Source organism: Euleptes europaea, chromosome 2 (genome assembly GCF_029931775.1).
Source record: "Euleptes europaea isolate rEulEur1 chromosome 2, rEulEur1.hap1, whole genome shotgun sequence".
In the NCBI taxonomy this organism is placed as follows: domain Eukaryota; kingdom Metazoa; phylum Chordata; class Lepidosauria; order Squamata; family Sphaerodactylidae; genus Euleptes; species Euleptes europaea.
In genome coordinates this window covers 102,186,719-102,206,605 of record NC_079313.1, presented here as the reverse complement: position 1 = coordinate 102,206,605, position 19,887 = coordinate 102,186,719, and the positions used below count along the sequence as shown (strand labels likewise).

The 19,887-nt window shown below is 43.2% G+C and overlaps 1 protein-coding gene across 4 annotated transcripts in view; it reads right to left on the bottom strand.

Moving 5' to 3' along the window:
• The window catches only part of LGR6 (leucine rich repeat containing G protein-coupled receptor 6), a 154,462-nt gene that overhangs the window by 20,240 nt on the left and 114,335 nt on the right, over positions 1 to 19,887 (bottom strand). For all 4 annotated transcript variants that reach the window (XM_056844187.1, XM_056844189.1, XM_056844190.1 and 1 more), the window contains one exon: positions 15,812 to 15,883. In XM_056844187.1, coding sequence (XP_056700165.1) covers positions 15,812 to 15,883 — 72 coding nt within the window. The remainder of the gene's footprint in view (positions 1 to 15,811; positions 15,884 to 19,887) is intronic.

The following is a 19,887-nucleotide window of genomic DNA, read 5'->3' as shown; positions in this document are numbered from 1 at the left end:
ACCATGTGGATGAGAAAATGTGGATCTTTCCCGCAGACGCCAGTGTCAGTGCCCCTGCCCCAATCAGTTGCAGCAACCACCATCGCCCTGTATGCCACTGGAAAGCTTGCGGGTTCTTTAAAATCAGTCATCGACTTGTCATTGGAGCATTATAACACTATAGCAATATGTTATTTACAAAAATGACATACAAAGAAGAAGAAGAGTTGGTTTTTATACGCCGACTTTCTCTACCACTTAAGGAAGACTCAAACCGGCTTACAATCCTCTTCCCCTCCCCACAACAGACCCCTGTGAGGTAGGTGAGGCTGAGAGAGTGTGTCTAGCCCAAGGTCACCCAGCTGGCTTCATGCGTAGGAGTGTGGAAACAAATCCAGTTCACCAGATTAGTGTCCGCTGCTCATGTGGAAGAGCGAGGAATCAAATCCAGTTCTCCAGATCAAAGACCTCAACCTTTTACCCCCCCCCCCAAACCCCAACCATCAATGGGGGAAGAATGGTAGCTACAGTGGTCTAGGGCAGGGTGGCTGAGGGGAAAGGTGCCTTGTGGAATCCCCGTTGCTGCTGTACTTAATTTGCGGCCGCAGTGGCAATGTCATTACCATGTGGAAGACCCTCAGGGGCACTTTAATGGGAAAAGAAGGTGTTATTCCAGTGAAAGAGCTTTTTGCAACCCAGTTATCCTGTCAGGGTAATGGGGAATGAGGCGTGACCATAAAACAGCTACTTAACCACATTCAGAATTGCCAGCTCAGGTTTTACAGCCAGTTCCACTTTAAAATAGGAGCCTCTTAAAAAATCCTCCTCTTCTCATGGAGATGCAACAAGCCAAGTGAACTTGTTATTGTGCTGGATGGTTTCTGTGTGTTTCCATATTTAGAACACCTCGATCAGTGTTTATTTAGGAGTAAAACTAAATTGACAGCAACAAAACCATGATTGCCAGATTGGGCTGGCAGGGTGATTTGAACCAATGACACACAGACTGGAACTATTAATAACTCTTCAGGGGCTGGAGGCAGGGAAGTGACAGATAGCCTCAGCTCAATTTACTAACCTCTTAAGGGCTATTAGTGGTTTTGCCCGTGGAAGCCAAGAAAAAAAATTATAGGTAACCATAAACTCTTCCACAAAATGCCACAGATTTGCAGCTAATAAACCTCAAGATGCAATAAGAACAGAAAATGGAGCTGGGACTTTTCTGGTTATTTTCATCCTGTTCCAAGCCCCTTCCAGTAATTCAGGCGGCCGCTGCAACTCTGTGACAGCCCGGTCCAATCAGCAGGGAAAAGGGTCCTCAGGCCTTCCAAATGTTTTGATAGGGTATTATTTTGGTATTGGTAGCTAATATTTTCCCAACGCTGCAAATAATTTTGTCTGCTACCAGGAGCCAGGTGGAACTTTTTTGGGCAAGCGCTTGATTAGGGGTAGGTACATGCCAACGGTTCAGCAGTGCAAACCTTATGGGAGGGTACAACATGCAAGAAGTACAATAATTTGGGTTGTAATTGTGGGTGATGGGGGTGGATTGTGGACTTACAGGCATTTGGTCCAAAATCACATTAGCCAGTGAATCTCACAAGATTGCCTAAAAATTCCTGGGCAACTGCACAAAAGGAGTCCAGTGACTGTGATGGAAAGTACTCTATCACTTTTACCGCTGCAAATCAGCTTGCCTCGGACTGAAAGCAAAGGCAGATGCCCATGCTTATTCCCCATCCTCATCTTGTCATCTCAAAAGACTCAGTGTAAAATGATTGTTCAACATTTCCAGGTGTTCAACTGACTACGCAAGATCATGCAGACAAGGCAAGTTGTACTTCAGAAGCAGATGCCACGTTTTTAGAAAGCTCCCTGATATGTGAAATAAAGGTGTGTTTATCCATGTTGCCATGAGAAATATCTAGTAAAAATGGACACTAGTCATGATGCATACCTATACTCTCTGGGATCAGAGGAGCATGCCTATTACATTAGGTTCTTTGGAACACAGGCAGGATAATGCTGTGGGCTTCCTAGAGGCACCTGGTTGGCCACTATGTGAACAGACTGCTGGACTTGATGGACCTTGGTCTGATCCAGCATGGCCTTTCTTATATTCTTATGTATCAAAATCATCCAGTGCAACACCCGGAATAAAGACATAGCTTTCTGCTGTAACAATATATATTTATTTGCTCATTCATTCATATTCGTAACAGTAGATGAAATTAATCCCATCAAAGATGAGGCTGTGATTGTGCTTCACCTGTGTAACCAGCTTTCCCTCTATTTGGGAAACAAGATGCTACTGGCGGAGAGAGTGCCAAATATTTGGCTTTGGGGGGGATGGCAGAAGGCAGGGTTAGCCAGAATGGAGTATTTTCGTCATACATGACAACCATTGCATTCCATATTGCTTAAGGATATACCTGAAACAATCTTGGAATGAGCCCATGCTATCCCAGAGAGGATCAAAACTCAGCTGTCTCCTCTTTGTCCTCAGGCCATTCCCTCCCACTAAGGCTTCTTTCTCTACCACTTGCAGAAAGCATCTCTTCTCAGCAGCCTGCTCTATAGCATAGGAAGCTTCTGAATCCCATATGGTTTCAATCTGAGCTGAATTTATTTAACAAGTTGAAAGTAGGCCTTGGGGAGCTGAACTCTCCTGGGGGGTCCTTCACCATACAGATGCAAGACAAAAGGAAAAGAAAAGAAAGAAGGGACCATAAGGAGGAGAAAGTGTAGCTAGAGATGCAGTTACTCCAGTCTCAGAGAAAAGAAGTGTGGTACTGATTACTTAGAACTGTATGATGCTCAGAATTACCACACCAAGATTAGGGGAAGTGAACGGTAGATTATGTCCACCTTTACTGTGTACAATTGTTTTTGTATGCATGATGCACTTCATTATGCACATGTTCAAAAAGGTCATTGTTGGTAAAATGCCTACTGATACTGTACCACATGATATAATAACTCTCACCTTCTGACTGGAATAAAAGGACTCAGATTAGAGTTGTCAACCTCCAGGTACTAGCTGGAAATCTCCTGCTATTATAACTGATCTCCAGCCGACTGAGATCAGTTCACCTGGAGAAAATGGCCACTTTGGCAATTGGACTCTATGGCATTGAAGTCCCCCCCCCAAACTCCACCCTTCTCAGGCTCTGCCCCAAAAAACTCCTGCTTGTGGCAAAGAGGGACCTGGCAACCCTAACTCAGATCTCCATTCCTACTTGTGTCTGATGAAGGGAGCTTCTACTCTTTAAAACTGTATGGCATCCCTAACAACTGCTATTACAGAGCGGAAGTGAAGGATTCCCAAGTAGCTGAAACAGTACTCCCTCAACTTTGAAGCATAAATTTCTTTAGACTAAACTAAGGAAATAACTATACACCAAGACAATTAAAGCTCCAGGGTAGTGATATAGCCACCACCTGCTTATGAAAAGCTGTTATTATGCAGCACATTAAAGTACTTCAGGCAGGGCTAACATTTGACATTGGCATCCTTGGGCAGGTGCTGGGACTCCAAAATCATTGGAGTGCCTACTGTTGAACTCCAACAAGCTGCCTTTATCACTCACTACATGGCCCAAAGAGGAGCACCTGCTGTCTCTCTTGGGGCAGAAACAAAGATGGGGGAGCTGTCTCCCCTACCTTCATGCAGTTTCTAGTCTTCCTTTTCTTCATCTGTCTTTGAAGGAGAGAAGGCAGGCATTGACTATTGCCTCCACCTCTGCCTGATTATACACCTGGTTACTCACTGGCCCATGAGGAGAGTGTTAAGCTGCAGTACTGCAGTCAAAAGCTCTGCTCACGACCTGAGTTCGATCCCGACGGAAGTCAGTTTCAGGTAGCCGGCTCAAGGTTGACTCAGCCTTCCATCCTTCCGAGGTCAGTGAAATGAGTACCCAGCTTGCTGGGGGGTAAAGGGAAGATGACTGGGGAAGGCACTGGCAAACCACCCAGCAAACAAAGTCTGCCTTGGAAACAGTGAGATGTGATGTCACCCCACAGTTCAGGAATGACCCACTGCTTGCACAGGGGACCTTTACCTTTTTTTACTCACTGGCTGCCCATTCATTTGTTTGCTGGCTGCTGGCTCCTTCCAACCCACAGCCACATTGTCAGTGGCTGCTGCTCCCCATCATATGGCCAGCCACCTTCCACTCACTTGCTTGGACAGCCTCCTAGACTTCCCCATTCCTGTACTGGCATTGGTTGGTGCCCCTTGCTGCTAGCTGGCCATGGGCTTGCTTACTGGTTAGCCACTCCCTTGCTGCCCTCCTCCCTGCCTGGGGTAAGTATCTAAGAACATAAGGAAAGCCATGCTGGATCAGACCAAGGTCCACCAAGTTCACCACTCTGTTCACACATTGGCCAACCAGGAACCTCTAGGAAGCCCCCAAACAAGACTTCTTGGCTGCTGTCGGGCACTTGTTCAACCTCTTGTACAAGTGACAACCAGTAGGCAGGATTGGCAGTGACAGCTGCCTCTTCTCGCTTCCATACCCTCCCTCTGAGATGATGAGATTTTCAAGGCCCTTGAGAAAGGTTTTAGCCAACCATAGCCTAGCCCTCATTTAGTTATATTTTTCTTATGTTCACTTTATTCTAGGACATCTAGTCACTGCTTTGGAAACAATATCATGTTTGTCAATTGATTCTGTCTTCTCATAGAAGTAAGACAGATTTGGGTGGTTTAAACCAAATTCTTCAGAGGTATCTCAGTTTATGGCGATAAATAATATACAAGTGTTCTGAACTTTTCCAACTCAATAGTGATTTCTAATGTGGCCCTTAATATTGAACAGGCTGCTTGCTTTTGAAATTGAAACATGGACATTATCCATGTACAAAATTCAAACAGCAGTTAATTCTTTTTTAGACTTTAAACCATAATCAAAACCAATGATTACATTCCACGAGCATCAGTCACCAAACAGCATAGCATCACTTTACAGCTCATATCTCAAAGGCATAAACTATAACATGGGGCATATCCAGTGTCTGGCATTCTCTGGTCCAAGACATGGCCGGAGGAAAGCATAATGAACTGCAGCTTCAGTGAGCGAATTGATCCTGTTCAATCAACAGTGCTCAGAAGGTGAATGGGCATAACAACATGGAGGATTTTAACTCGTGCTCCATTTCTGGTATTAAAACGATGCTTGTTTATTCCAAGATTCCTATCCATTTGTCCCAACTATCCCTGTTAACATCTGGAATTACTTCTTAAAGCCAATACTTGTAGATACAGCAGTGCTAATGTCCCATACAACTATGTGGTTAGGCACATGTATACTTTAGACCTGTATACACGGGAAGGGGGTACTACTCCTTGAACAGGAGCCCAGGTTCACAAACTGGCCTCAGAAGCCTGATGTAGAAAAGCTACCTTTTCTACACAGCTTCTCACTCTTACGGGCCGATTAACATATTATGTAGTTTACACTCTATACAATAGTCAGAAGAGAGTTGTGGGTTTTCCTCTGTTCCCATATGTGTTGTGCCCAATTTGGATTGGGACCATGGTATGTGTGGAGAAGGAGGTGGCTCAGATGTATACTGGCTGAAACAAAATGTCTAGGGAGTACTGCTATATGCTTCCCCAAACCTAGTAACCTTAAACCACCAGCTAGAACAATGACCCAGCTAGAGCAATAAGGATCTTTTGACTCAGTGATGAAGTGCTACCACAAGTCTGGAAGGTGTAAAGGACTATTCAGAGAGCCCAAAAGGAATAAACATTGGAAATAAACAGATTAAAGGGAAATCATACACAGCTTCAAGGTAGGAGAATTAGGACAAGTGATTCCATGCATCAAAAGTATGAACAAACTAGTTACTCAGTGAGAAGAAAAGGGAGGACTGGAACAAGATGGGAGAAAAAGAATTAAAAACTCCTTTCTAATTCATTATTAGATATATTATTTTGCGCAAGAGCAGCATGTTTTTGTAACAAACTAAAATATTAGGGTTTGTGAAATTGAGCAATCCTGGCTTGGGTCAAGTTGGTGAATCTGAAATTCGGTCTTGGAAACATTCAGGTCATCTATAAACTTGAAATCTTAGATTTAGGACCTTCTGGTTATAGAAAATAAGGTAAGTGAGATGGAAGAAGATTTATGGTGCTTATAATACTAATATTTGTACCTGAGTTAGCTATATTGCAAAGGTATTCTGTATCCTGCCTGACTAGCTTCGGCCAAGGGATTGAATATAATTGAAAGTTAACATTTTCCTCCCTTGTCTCTGTTCCATCCAAAGTGCCTTTTGACCCACCAATGGGTTTGAAGAACCTCTTATTTTTGCTGCTGACTTGGGACTCAAGAAGCTGGGCTTGGATCCTAAGAAACCATGAATAAAGTGTAACTGACTGAAGTAGGGTTGCCAAATGCCAACCTCTAGGTGGTGGCTGGAGATCTCCTGCTATTACAAGTGATCTCCAGCTGATAGAGATCAGTTCACCTGGAGAAAATGGCCATTTTGGCAACTGGACTCTATGGCATTGAAGTCTCTCCCCACTCCAAACCCTGCCCTCAGGCTCTGCCCCAAAATCTCTAGGTATTTCCTAACCCAGACCTGGAAACCCTAGACTGAAGGGATATTTGCTTAATTTGCCTTTCCACTGCAGGGGATTTTCTGAAAAAGCTGTACCTGACAGTTAGGGAACGCTTGGAATGGCATGGGACTTGGCACATGTGGTATATTTACTGTATGCGTTACAATGGAACACTCTGTTGCCCTCTCTGATATTCATATGTGTGTTTAGTCTCATGGGGTGGAGACTCTGCTCAGTTAATTCTGTTTGTTAGTCAGAATTATGGACAACATGAGCTCCCTTGTCCTGAAACCAGTTGATCCCATCCCTGTATCTCCTTGCTAATAAACGGATGCTGTTTTGAACACGCCCATCTCTATTGGGTCAACCTAAGAGCAGGAACCTGAGTGAGGACCTTACTCCTGCAAGCAAAAGGGAACATCACAGCATGAAGGGCTGCAACTAAGCAGGGAATCAGCAACAAAGCCCCCCTCCCTTGTATGAGCTTTTCTTTAAATGCCCATCAATAGAAGAGATTTATACGATTTTTCTCCTTCTTGCTGCAGCTCTCCTCTCCACTTCCCACACCATTCCCAAGGGTTCCTTGACCCATATCAGCAGCTTGTAGGGAGACATGGGACTGCACTGGGAAGAGAAAGGTAGAGGAAAAACTCCCTTCCCTGAACTTCCCTTTGTTCACAGCTCCTTAGGATCCAAGCCAGGAGTTTCTCAAGCTATATGACTTGTGGGCTGCCTTCTGTTTAGTGATTCACCAGCTGTGCATGCCTAGCCTAAGATAATCATCTTTCTTTCTTTTTCTTTCTTTCTTTCTTTCTTTTCTTTCTTTCGAGGGGGGAAATCAGAAAAAAAGGCTACTCCCAAGGACTGACATGGAAACACCAGAGATTTTATGAGGGGGAGGGGAAAAATTGGAATAAAGGAATGTTTTCTCCTTTAGAATGAGTAAAAATACTTTATAAAAGAGCTTGTTAAAATAGTATTACCACAAAGGCAATTCACAATGGCAAGTTTGCTTGTCAAAAAACATGGACAGGAGCCAGTAGACAGTGTTTATTTGGACTTCTCAAAGTCTTCTTTGACAGAGTCCCTCACCAAAGACTCCTGAGAAAACTTCAGTCAGGGGCTAAGAGACCAAGTCCTCTTATGAATTGGAAACTGGCTAAAAAATAGGAAGCAGAGAGTGCGACCAAAGGATCAGTTCTCCCAATGGAAGGAGATCTGCATTGGGACTGCATTGGGACTGGTGCTTTTCAAATTGTTCATCAATGACCTGGGTTTAGCGGTGAGTAGTGAGGTGGCCAAGTTTGCAGATGACAGCAAATTATTTAGGATGGTTAAGACAAAAACGGGTTGTGAAGAGCTCCAAAAAGATCTCTTCAAACTGGGGCAATTAAAATGGCTAATAAGATTCAATGTGAGTAAGTGCAATGTGATGCATATTGGGGCAACTTATCCCAAGTTCACATATACACTGATGTATAGCATGGCTCTTCTTAGAATCATAGAGTTGGAAGGGACCACCAGGGCCATCAAGTCCAACCCCCTGCACAATGCAGGATAACAACTACCTCCCCCCCCCACACACCCCTAGTGACCAGAAGATGGCCAAGATGCCCTCCCTCTCATCAGCTGCCTAAGGTCACAGAATCAGCATTGCTGACAGATGGCCATCTAACCTCTTCTTAAAAACCTCCAGGGAAGGAGAGCTTACCACCTCCTGAGGAAGCCTGTTCCACTGAGGACCCGCTCTGTTAGAAAATTCTTCCTAATATCTAGACGGAAACTCTTTTGATTTAATTTCAACCCGTTGGTTCTGGTCCAACCTTCTTGGGCAACAGAAAACAACTCGGCACCCTCCTCTATATGACAGCCCTTCAAGTACTTGAACATGGTTATCATATTCCCTCTCAGTCTTCTCCTCTTCAGGCTAAACATACCCAGCTCCTTCAATCTTTCCTCATAGGACTTGGTCTCCAGACCCCTCACCACCTTGGTTGCCCCTCCTCTGGACATGTTCCAGCTTGTCTACATCTTTCTTAAATTGTGGTGCCCAAAACTGAACACAGTGCTCTAGTTGAGGTCTAACCAGAGCGGAATAAAGTGATACCATCACTTCGCGTGATCTGGACACTATACTTCTGTTGATGCAGCCCAAGACTGCATTTGCCTTTTTAGTTACAGCATCACACTGCTGACTCATGTTTAGTGTTTGGTCTACTAAGACCCCAAGATCCTTTTCACACACACTACTGCTCAAACAAGTCTCCCCCATCCTATAATTATGCATTTGATTTTTCCTACCTAAATGCAGAAATTTACATTTGTCTTTGTTGAAGTGCATTTTATTAGTTCTAGCCCACTTCTCCAGCCTGTCAAGATCATCCTGCATCTTGGCTCTGTCTTCTACCGTATTTGCTATCCCTCCCAATTTAGTATCATCTGCAAATTTAATAATAGAGCAACCCCTCTATTCCTTCATCCAAATCATTTATAAAGATGTTGAACAACACAGGGCCCAGCACAGATCCCTAAGGAACTCCACTAGTCACTTCTCTCCAAGTGGATGAGGAACCATTAACTAGCACTCTTGGGTACGATCTGTCAACCAGTTGCAGATCCACCTAACAATAATAGGATCTAACCCACATTTCCCCAGTTTGTCAATTTGTCTTATGTTCTTAAGTTTATTAAATCTTAGCTTTAAAAAGATGTGGCAGTAGCATTTCTACTACATTTGACTAGATTACTATACAAGCATAGAACTTTAAACTGGGAAGTTATTCTCAAATGTTGAGATATTTGGTGCAGGAACGCAGTCTGTTAGTCTACCAAATATATTGCTCCTGCAGTGTGGTAGGAAGATTTCCTTACAAAACAACCTTAAATCCCTCTTGTTTCTCATTTTTCTCAGCTACTTTAATCTTTTCCATCAACTGAAACAAACCAATGAATATCTGAAAATACTCTCACAAAATCAAGACACTAACAGGAAAAATATATCGAGAAGGTTGTTTCAAATCATGCAACCTTTCTGTTTACTGAAGTCTATACAGCTTTTAGTGAATGTTCATAAGAAGACGCAAGATGTCTTTCACAATCTGTAAATGGCTTGGGATAGCAACCAGGTAAACCAGAGTGACTTGGAAATACCATGGTGTATCTGGAGATATGCCGGTGTACTACCTGACCTGCCGACTCTGCACAAGCATAGCAGCTAGAAATGAGGGATTGGGCTTAACTGGTATGCTGAGCCTACTCAGTTTAGGGCTGCCAGCTCTGGGTTGGCAAATACCTGGAGATTTTGGGGGTAAAGCCTAAGGAAGGTGGGGTTGAAGGAAGAGAGGACGCCAACTAAGTCTGCAACCAATCATAGCTCTTGAGAGCCAGTGTGGTGTAGTGGTTAAGAGCAGTGGTTTGCAGCAGTGGACTCTAATCTGGAGAACCGGGTTTGATTCCCCACTCCTCTACATGAGTGGCTGACACTGATCTGGTGAACTGGATTGGTTTCCCAATTCCTACACATGAAGCCAGCTGGGTGACCTTGGGCTAGTCACAGCTCTCTTAGAGCTCTCTCAGCCCCACCTACCTCACAGGGTTAGGGTTGCCAGGTCCCTCTTTGCCATCGGCTGCTTTGGCAATTGGACTCTATGGCACTGAAGACCCTCCCTTCCCCAAATCCCGCCCTCCTCAGGCTCCACCCCCTGAGTCTGATCTGGAGAACCAGATTTGATTCCCCACTCCTCCACATGAGTAGCAGAGGCTAATCTGGTGAACTGGATTTGTTTCCCCACTCCTACACACGAAGCCAGCTGGGTGACCTTGGGCTAGTCACAACTCTCTCAGCCCCACCTGCCTCACAGGGTGTCTGTTGTGGGGAGGGGAAGGGAAAGTGATTGTCAGCCGGTTTGAGTCTCCCTTAAGTGGTAGAGAAAGTTGGCATATAAAAGCCAACTCTTCTTCTTCTCCCGCTGATGGACCTGGCAACCCTACCCCCCAGTAGGCAACCCTACCCACCCCCCTGCCTCCCGGCCTAGAAATATGCTGGCAGAACATCACCATAATGCTGGTGTCATATCATGCTGATATAACTTCACATGAAAGTGGCGGAAACAGAAGCAACATTTCTGGGCAACTGCTAGCCATTCCAGTCATTGCTACTATCGGCCAAACACTCATGAATCATGATGCTTTTTGCCTGGCTGAATCAGAACCCCATGGAGCAATACAAACATTATTTATTACTGTCTGCTTTGTATTATGAGATTTGTAACACCTACAAGGGACTTGTGTGTTTGTGGCAAGCAAATGTTGTTTCCCTTAAAGATGAAGTTGAAAAGGATTATTGGAGAACGTTCCATATTAATTGGTTCTTGTAGGTTATCCAGGCTGTGTGACCGTGGTCTTGGTATTTCCTTTCCTGATGTTTTGCCAGCAGCTGTGGCAGGCATCTTCAGAGGAGTAACACTGAAGGACAGTGTCTCTCAGTGTCAAGTGTGTAGAAAGAGTAATATATAGTCAGAAAGGGGTTGGGTTTGAGCTGAAGGGGTTGGGTTCAGCTCAAACCCAACCCCTTTCTGACTATATATTACTCTTCCTACACACTTGACACTGAGAGACACTGTCCTTCAGTGTTACTCCTCTGAAGATGCCTGCCACAGCTGCTGGCGAAACGTCAGGAAAGAAAATGCCAAGACCATGGTCACACAGCCCGGATAACCTACAAGAACCAATGAACTCTGACCGTGAAAGATTTCGACAATGTTCCATATTAAGATTCTGACATTCTGCAGAATTTTATTGAACATATTGTTTGCTTTGGCTCTAGCTTGAACATTTTGTCTATACAAAAGCGCTTTACTAAGTATTGGTTTGCAACATAGCTTTTGTCCTTATTGAATTTTATTCCTTTAACCCAGAGAGAAGGAAGCTTGCATGCTGTGTTCCAATGGAGAGTGCTCATTTGATATGACACCCTTTTCTTTTACATATCTCAGTTATTAGATCTTCCTTAAGAGGGTGCTGTCCCCTTAAAAACCAGTAGCTCATCACAGCTTCTGTCTTGGCTGTAACAGGGAGAAGGTTCCCTTCAGTTAGAGTCTGTAAGGCTGAACAGAGAGCCCAAAATCTACTGAAGAGTCTAGAAAAGAAGCCCTAAGGCTTTTGACTTTCTTTTGAAGAGTTCAGGAGAGTAGCCATAAGGCTCTGGAGCTCACACAAGTCAGACAGATTACTGCAGTTCTCGTATTATGATGTTATTTGATGGAGGAAGGCATGTTCCTCCATGTCTGATAGGTGGACACACAGAGTGAATATACTGAGTGGTAACTTATCACAATGTGCATGCAATACTTGGTGAACAAGCCATCAGTTTGTTTCGTGCCAAGCTTTTTCGTCCCTGGCCCCAGCCTGGTGGAACTCTCTGTTGACTGAGAACTGGGCCTGCAGGGTCAGTAAGCAAGAGATGTTCTGCCTGGCCTGAGGACAGCAGCTGGCCTTCCCTTCCTTTCCTTTTTCCTTCCCTTCCCTTCCCTTCCTTTCCTTTCCTTTCCTTCCCTTCCTGTTTCCAGCCATCTGGCATAATCTGCATAATGAGGGAATCATTGTTGGGAGGCTATTTTAGTTTAGTTCATTTGAATTGTAAGGTTTTGTATATATATATGTTTATGACTGTTTTAATGTATTAATTAATATGGTTGTTGTTAGACTTGTTAGGCACTCTGAGCCAGGCTTGTGCCAGGAAAGGGCAGGGTAGAAACCTAATAAAATAAAATAAAATAAAATAAAATAAAAGGTTGGTGAGGGCAAAGGGAATGAAATCACTCTTCCTCTTCCGTCAGTGGCTGTTACTCCCTCGCATGTTCTGTGACCCTGGGAACCAACTGAGGCGGTTAGGGGACTGCTTGGGGCAGGGGGAATATGGGGAAGATCCGTGATCCTTGTGTGAGTGGATCACTGGATCCATCTCACTATGATGTGGGCAATATGAAATGAGTTATAATCTCTATGCTGCTTGATTGTGGTGTAGTGAGCCAGCATGGTGTAGTGGTTAAGAGCAGTGGTTTGGAGCAGTCAACTCTGATCTGGAAAACCGGGTTTGATTCCCCACTCCTCCACATGAAGCCAGCTGGGCAATCTTGGGCTAGTCACAGCTCTTAGAGCTCTCTCGGCCCCACCTACCTCATAGGGTGTCTGTTGTGGGGAGGGGAAGGGAAAGTGATTATAAGCCGGTTTGATTCTCCCTTAAGTGGCAGAGAAAGTTGGCATATAAAACCCTCCTCCTCCTCCTTCTTCCTGGCACAGCATCTGTATGCTCTGCCCATTCCTTCCATTATGTTGAAGCTGTCATGGGGGTGAATTGTTTTGTGTCAGAATATACCTGTTTAAAAAGAAATACTGTGGCAAAGGACAAACTACACTTGACACTGGTTTTAGCAGAACAGTTGTGAACGCTGTGATAGCATTCATGCGTAGTGTAGATTTCACACTGAGGTGCAGTCAAATCATGGCACACCATACAGGATAGCCGTGTATCAGATGTGCAATTTAAAATAATGCATTTGATTTAATACAGATACAGATGACAAATTAAGGTGGCAAACGCTAAGGAATGGACAGTGTCAAATCTCTGTAATTCAGTGTTTCTGTGCTTTCTGTGTTGCAAAGTACAATGTTAAAAGCTATGCACAAGTTGCTACACTTGATTTCTATGCCTGCTGTTTTTAAACTGCTTTTAAATGACACTTTCCCCCCTTTTGTTCGATTTTTTTCCTCTAATGCATTTTTTTCAAAAAAAAAACCCGCTCCTTTTGCTAGAAGACCCATTCTGGAACATCATGTTCCCTCCCTCCTGTCCACGCAGCACAGTCTTTAGATCTGGGACTATAATCTTGGATTCTCCTTTTGGTTCATTCCTGTGACTATTCTTTTGTTGTTTCCATACTGTTTCACAGGATAGCTTGAACTCTGTGATTTAATGTTAGTTTCGGTAGAACTCTTGGCAAGCAGTTTCAAAAACCAGCTCATATCAATCAGCTTGCTAGAATAAAGCTTGGCTCTGAGACCATTGCGCCCTTGGGGTGATGCTGTTTCTTCTTTGCATGCATTGTCTTCTCTCCCTAGGTGAACTGGCTAGGCTCCTTGATGATGACTTCCAGAGGAAAGATGCCAAACCACACAAAAGAGAAAGAACTTGGAGGTTCCCCTCTTTCTTCCTGTTATCTCACATGGGAGGAGATGTCTTGGTGGTAAGATCAGCAGTTGCTACAGGGGGAGATACTTTGCCAGCTAGTTGCACAAGAGCAATGAGCGGGGGGGGGGGGAGGGCTCATTGCAGCTCAGCTAGAAGTCACATCACATCACATTCTTGCTGCTGTCATGGGCCAGTGCTGCTGCGCCCTTTCTCCCTGGTATACAAGCCGTAATATAAGGAGCAAAGCATATATCTCCTAGGTAACGACGTTAATCTGCCATCCTTTGGTGCACAGGCAAAGCCAGGAGTCCACTATCTTCTGGACTGTTAATCTGATCGTCTTTGTGCTGCAAGTCGGAGTATGCCAAGAATGCTGATGTCAAGCTAAATTGTGAATCATTGCTGTGATCTTGAGATGAACTTAAGGACAATGGTGGATTTTTGTGTGCATGAACATTACAATGAGGTTGGTCCAAGATATTTTGCGCCCAAAGAAGCTATACTGTGTGATCCAAGATGTTCATGCGTAGATCTCTTGCAGTGTCACCTAAGGTGCTAGTATATCTTGGACTATGTGCATAAAACTACCATCTTTCCTGCTATACAAGCCTGAGACTGAAGTCTCTGAAACTTTCCTGAGAGGGCAGTAGTAACTATAATCTATGAGGTACCTCACAATCCCTCACTGCCTCCCCTCCCTAAAAGGAAACTCCAGGAATAAACTGAAAAAAAGCTATATGTGTATTGCCTGGAAATCTTATTCCCTGATGTTATCCTCTTCCTAATCCCTGACTCAGATTCTCTAGGGACAAGAAGATACATTGTGTTCTTGGCAAAATTTCACATCTGGGTGGCAGCTTTATCTCCTTGAGTGACAATTTTATGCTGGGATAGTCTCTTTCTCTCTTTCTTCCCGTCCTGTTCTCTCTTGTGTGCCACTTATTCTTTTGACAATGTGATCCGATAATTAAAGCCATGGCCATTTTATTGGGGTGGAGGAAAAGGTCTCTGAACAACCAAAGACAAGAGTCTTTTGGTCTGACATTCTTGAATGCTGATTTATCTCATTGTTTGTTTGTGTTTTATAGGCCATCATATACAAAGCAGGCAAGATACATCATGGCCAGGCAGATTTATTTTTTCTGAGCGTGGAGATGTGACATTTAATTCTTTGAGAAGCTGAGTCTTGCTTTCTAGAAAGTCTCCAGTTTCAGTGCCTTGAAAGGCACTTTCCCACACTGCAGTCCCATGCTACAATAGAACATCTGGACAGAGAAAAACTACATGGACAGGACAAATGATATACTCCCGTCTCACGGCAGTTTCAACCTTATTAATGCCATGTAATTTTTAGATAGGAAAGGGCCACATAATTTGCTCTGCACCTGTGGTTTCTCTATCTAGATGTAATACATGAATCAACTCTTTGTATCCCATGCTTGATCAAAATTAAATCAACAATGCTTTACAGTAGGCAAAAGTGCTGGCATATGAGAAAAGGACAGACCAAAAAGATTTCTGCTAAGACTGCCAGGATTCACTTGGTGCCAAGACTCCATTGTACTTCTGGCATCTCAGCATCTCAAAGCTTTTATGTGTATTCCCATTACTTGTGCCTTTTTCTCCACTGCATATAGTTTGATGTGAATGAGTAATCACAGCTCCTGCAGCCATATACAAAATCCATTGTTCTTCCATGGCACCTGCTCAAATTCCCTCAGACACATCCATATATTCGTTTTCCCAAGTCTCTAAAATAAAAAGACAATCTGGGTGTAAGATGCAGTGCACATGCTCTTTTGATTGGATAACTCTCATGTCTGGGTTTTCCTGATTCCTCTGGAGTTAAGTAACACCGTTAAATAATATCCAAAAAGGATGTTTGCTTTGAGAACGGGTTAGTGCAACTATTTTGTAGCTCAGCTATAATAGTGCTCTGTGATCAGTCCCTGAAAAGTCTACTCTTTTCAAACCCAGTTGTAGAGAGGTGGAAGAAGCATACTGTACAACTACCCCAGTCTTTCGAGGGGGGTGATTTGGAGTAGGGAACAAACAAAAAGCAAATCACTCACAGAGTTTCCAGGCTGTGGAGTCCTTCAAAGCCCTGCATCCCCAGGCTCTGGATCTGGTTATTATGCAGGTGTCTGCAGAGGGGGGGAAAAGCAATGCTTAAATTCTCAATGTCAGAACATAGAAATTTACAGCCCAACAAATTTCAATGCTGTAGTACTGAGTGGTAATATTTTTTGTTGCAAATGAAAAAGGACCAAGCAAGTTAATCTGAGTGCCAAATGAAAAAGGACCAAGCAAGTTAATCTGAGTGGTTACTTTACTTGGTAATTTAATAGTTACATACATTTTATGGCCTTGATTTGTTTCTATGCTCCGTTATAAAACCGATAATTCTTATGTTATTGTTTTTATGATTTTATTATATTGTTTTTACTTTGTGAGAGGCATCTCTGGAGAGGTGGTATATACATTTTCTAAATAATAATATGCTCTCACCTGGATGGCCCAGGCTAGCCTGATCTCGTCAGATCTCAGAAGCTAAGCAAGGTTGTCTGTAGTTAGTACTTCCTAGTTAGGAAGTCCAGGGTTGCAATGCAGAGGCAGGCAATGGCAAATCACCCCTGAATGTCTCTTGCCTTGAAAACTCCACCAGGGGTCACTATAAATCAGATGTTACTTGACAGCACTTTCCACAATAAATAATAATAATATATATTGTGTCCTTCAAGAAGTACACAGCACAGCAATGTTATATGAAGTTCACAAAGCTCCAGAAGTAACCAACTATTCAAACCAGGGTGTCCCACATTCACTCCTAACATTTGAACCACTAAACTACACTGGTTCTAATTTAGGGTTGCCCGGTCTGGGTTGGGAAATACCTCACCCTCCTCAAGCTCCGCCCCAAAAACCTCCCACCGCTGGTGAAGAGGGACCTGGCAACCCTACCTACTGGGCTACCTTAAAATCAGTGCAGAATATGAAATAGATAGGATGGTTGACAGAAGTGGTTTCAGAGGGTAGCTGTGTTGGTCTCCAGTAGAAGAGCTAGGTTCAAGTCCAGTAGAGTCACTGGAAAAGACAATAATGCTAGGAAAAGTTGATGGCAGTAGGAAGAGAGGAAGATTGAATCAATCAAGGAAGCCACAGCCCCCATTTTGCAAGACCTGGGCAAGGCTATTAACAATAGGACGTTTTGGAGGACATTGATTCATAGGGTCGCTGTGAGTCAGAAGCAATTTGATGGCACTTAACACACAGAGCACCTTAGAGACCAGCAAGATTTTTAGGGTATAAGCTTTCGAGAGTCTAAGCTTCCTTCATCAAACAGAAATAACTTTACCGGATAAGACTCTTGGGTATGTTTGTAACATTTTAAGGTTCCATTTGTTACTTCATTTTATGTAGTTTGCATTGTATTTATATTGTTTTACATTCTAATCAGATGTAAACTCCCTCTCTTAAGGCTGCTTTTTATGCTATATTTTCATTCAAGATAGTGATAGGCAAAAGGATCAGCAGCCATATCTCTGTATATGTGTTTGTGGGCTGCAGCAGCAGGAGGAAAGGCAATGCGTTGGCCTCCTGGCCATCTGTGGCCAGCGGCATGGCCAGGAAGCAGGACAATGGTCCAGGAGGCCTCTGTGGGTACCCGGGCTCCTGATTGCCCCTTCTCTCAGTCTGGCCAATCAGGCACGGCCTGATCTGCCTGCGAGGGGGGCGAGGAACAGGTTGGCGGACCTGAGAGAGGGAGTTTTCCTTCTAGTCCACCTGGCCTGTAAGGAGCAGAGAACAATGATGTAAGGAGAAAAGTGGGGGATAAATGAAGTAAATAAATAAAATAGATGTCAGAAGAAATGCAAAGGTGCTCCTGCCCTGTGGATTGGATCCAGCCTGCTTTTCTGCTCAATCTTACCCAATTCTCCTCCTTACTATAGCCTCCATTCCAGATGGGCTTTGTCCATACAAGTCCCATAATCCAGAGCACAGCCTTTTGGGTAGTCAAAGGGGATCCCCCCTCCTCATTTTTTTTTTACCAAGGAAAAACCTGGTCGGATCCAACTCCATGTCTCTTTCTGCCCTCTTGGTGATGTCAATTAAAACACAATATATGATGTTATGACCTTGTTGGCTTTTTACATAAATTGTTTTCACCTGGAGAGGCAGGGAAACACACAGCATAATGATATTACATCATACACTGTTGTTATAGTAGATACCACTAGAAGGAAATTGTAAGAAATGAGTAGAAAATCTCAATTTCTTTTGTAATGTCTACTTCCGCTTTGAGATAGAAGTGCAAGACAGAAGCATATTAGTGAGGTTACTCTAGATTTTAATGGAACCACTGCTAATCATGCCAGACTTCTACCATGATGATGAAAAATGCGAAGACCCAGTTTCTACATCTGTCAAGATTTAGATGCATTTCAGAGCCTCAGCACGACCTCTTCAGATACTCCCCAGAAATGTTGAGAGAAGAAGCCCAAGTTATTTCCTCTCCCCATGCAAATGGGGAGTTATTTCCTCTCTTGTAAATGGAGAAAATCCATATATTTTTCTTTTTCAGGTGTTTCAGGGAAACATGGAGAAGAGGACAGATGGGAAGGGTGTTTTCTCTATTGCTGTTTCATGAGAACTTCCAGTATAGACTTGGAGCACTCACTTTATCACACACACCATGTAAAAAAAGAAGTGGCCAGCCATGATACGCCCTATGGGTATGTGAATGCTCGCAGTCAGTATATCCTTTGCAATGGAATACAAGTAATTCTAATCCTATTGCATTGGTCATTGAACGTCCCATCCTGTTGATTGCATTGACTTTCACTGTGTACTCTGCCTTGAGTCTCAGTGAGAAAGGCAGACTATAAATGTAAGTAAAAATAAATATATGTAATTCTGTAAGAAAATCTTTTGGTAGTGTCATACTGTCCAAATGCAAGCCCCAGGGAGATTCCAGCCACCTTCAAAGGCACTTCTGTTATTTGTGTTTGATCTGAACAAGTGTCAGTTAAAAAAAAAATCCCATTCCACCTGGTCTCAAATACTGGAGGTTTGGCAGATAGCGCGCAGCTTCAAATGCCAAATGTTCCATGGTAAAGGCAGCTTGGATTTATGAGGAAGAGAGTAAACAGGCTCTCTGTGGTAGTTAAATAGAAGCCTGTGACATTCCTGAAAGTTCCTGAGGAACACTTAAAGATTTTGCTTTTTCTCTTTTGCAGAATTTTTTTTTACTGCTTGCCTCTCAGAGGTAAGTGTGGGATAGAGAGAAACAGCTGCTTGAGAGAAAACCTGGATCCACTCAAAGGAGAAGAAGATCAATTTCATTCAAGATCTAAATTTGTAGACTAGAGCATAAAAAACGTTGCTCCACACTGTAGGAAAGCAATGCACTCCAAATCCAGATGGTTTCCTCGATCAAATTTTATAAGGCATTTCCAGATCAGACTGCCCTGACATCACCTTGGACCTTAACACAAAGATAACACCTGCAGAGTTCCTCTGAATGCTGGATACCAGATTTGGCAATGCAGAATTCTAATATATTATAACTAGTCTCACTTGGTATATTGCCATATGTGGGAAATGTCAAAGCAGTAACACAAGCAACTGAAATAGCTTTGATTCAATTTTTCAAACTTTGATTCATTAGCAACTAGGATGGGCCAGAATTAAGCACAGGAACAATGCATATAGCAGACATAACAGTGGAACGCTAAAGATTTCCATCTGTGGAACACATCCGTACTGGAGTCATGACTCCGTTCCTAAGTACTGATTGGTAGGTCATTACAAAAGAGACTTCTCACGCTCTTCCTACTTTATTTTGTCCTAAGACTGGAGAAATGTGGTACAAATGTTTGTTGGTCATCAATGTTGATTGCCTTTCAAACAATTAATTTATTAATTGATTATATACCACCTTTCCAGACCTGCTCAATTTGGTTCACAAAACAAAATAAGAACAAGTCCACAAAGATAAATCATGCTATTAAAAAGAAGTCAATCTAAAGAAGTCAAATCAATAAAAATAAGCGAGGGTATAAAGACCATAAAACAAACAGAGCAATCTAAAATGACATTGATAAAACAGTCCATGGGCTAGTAATAGACAATAAATGAAACAGCCAAA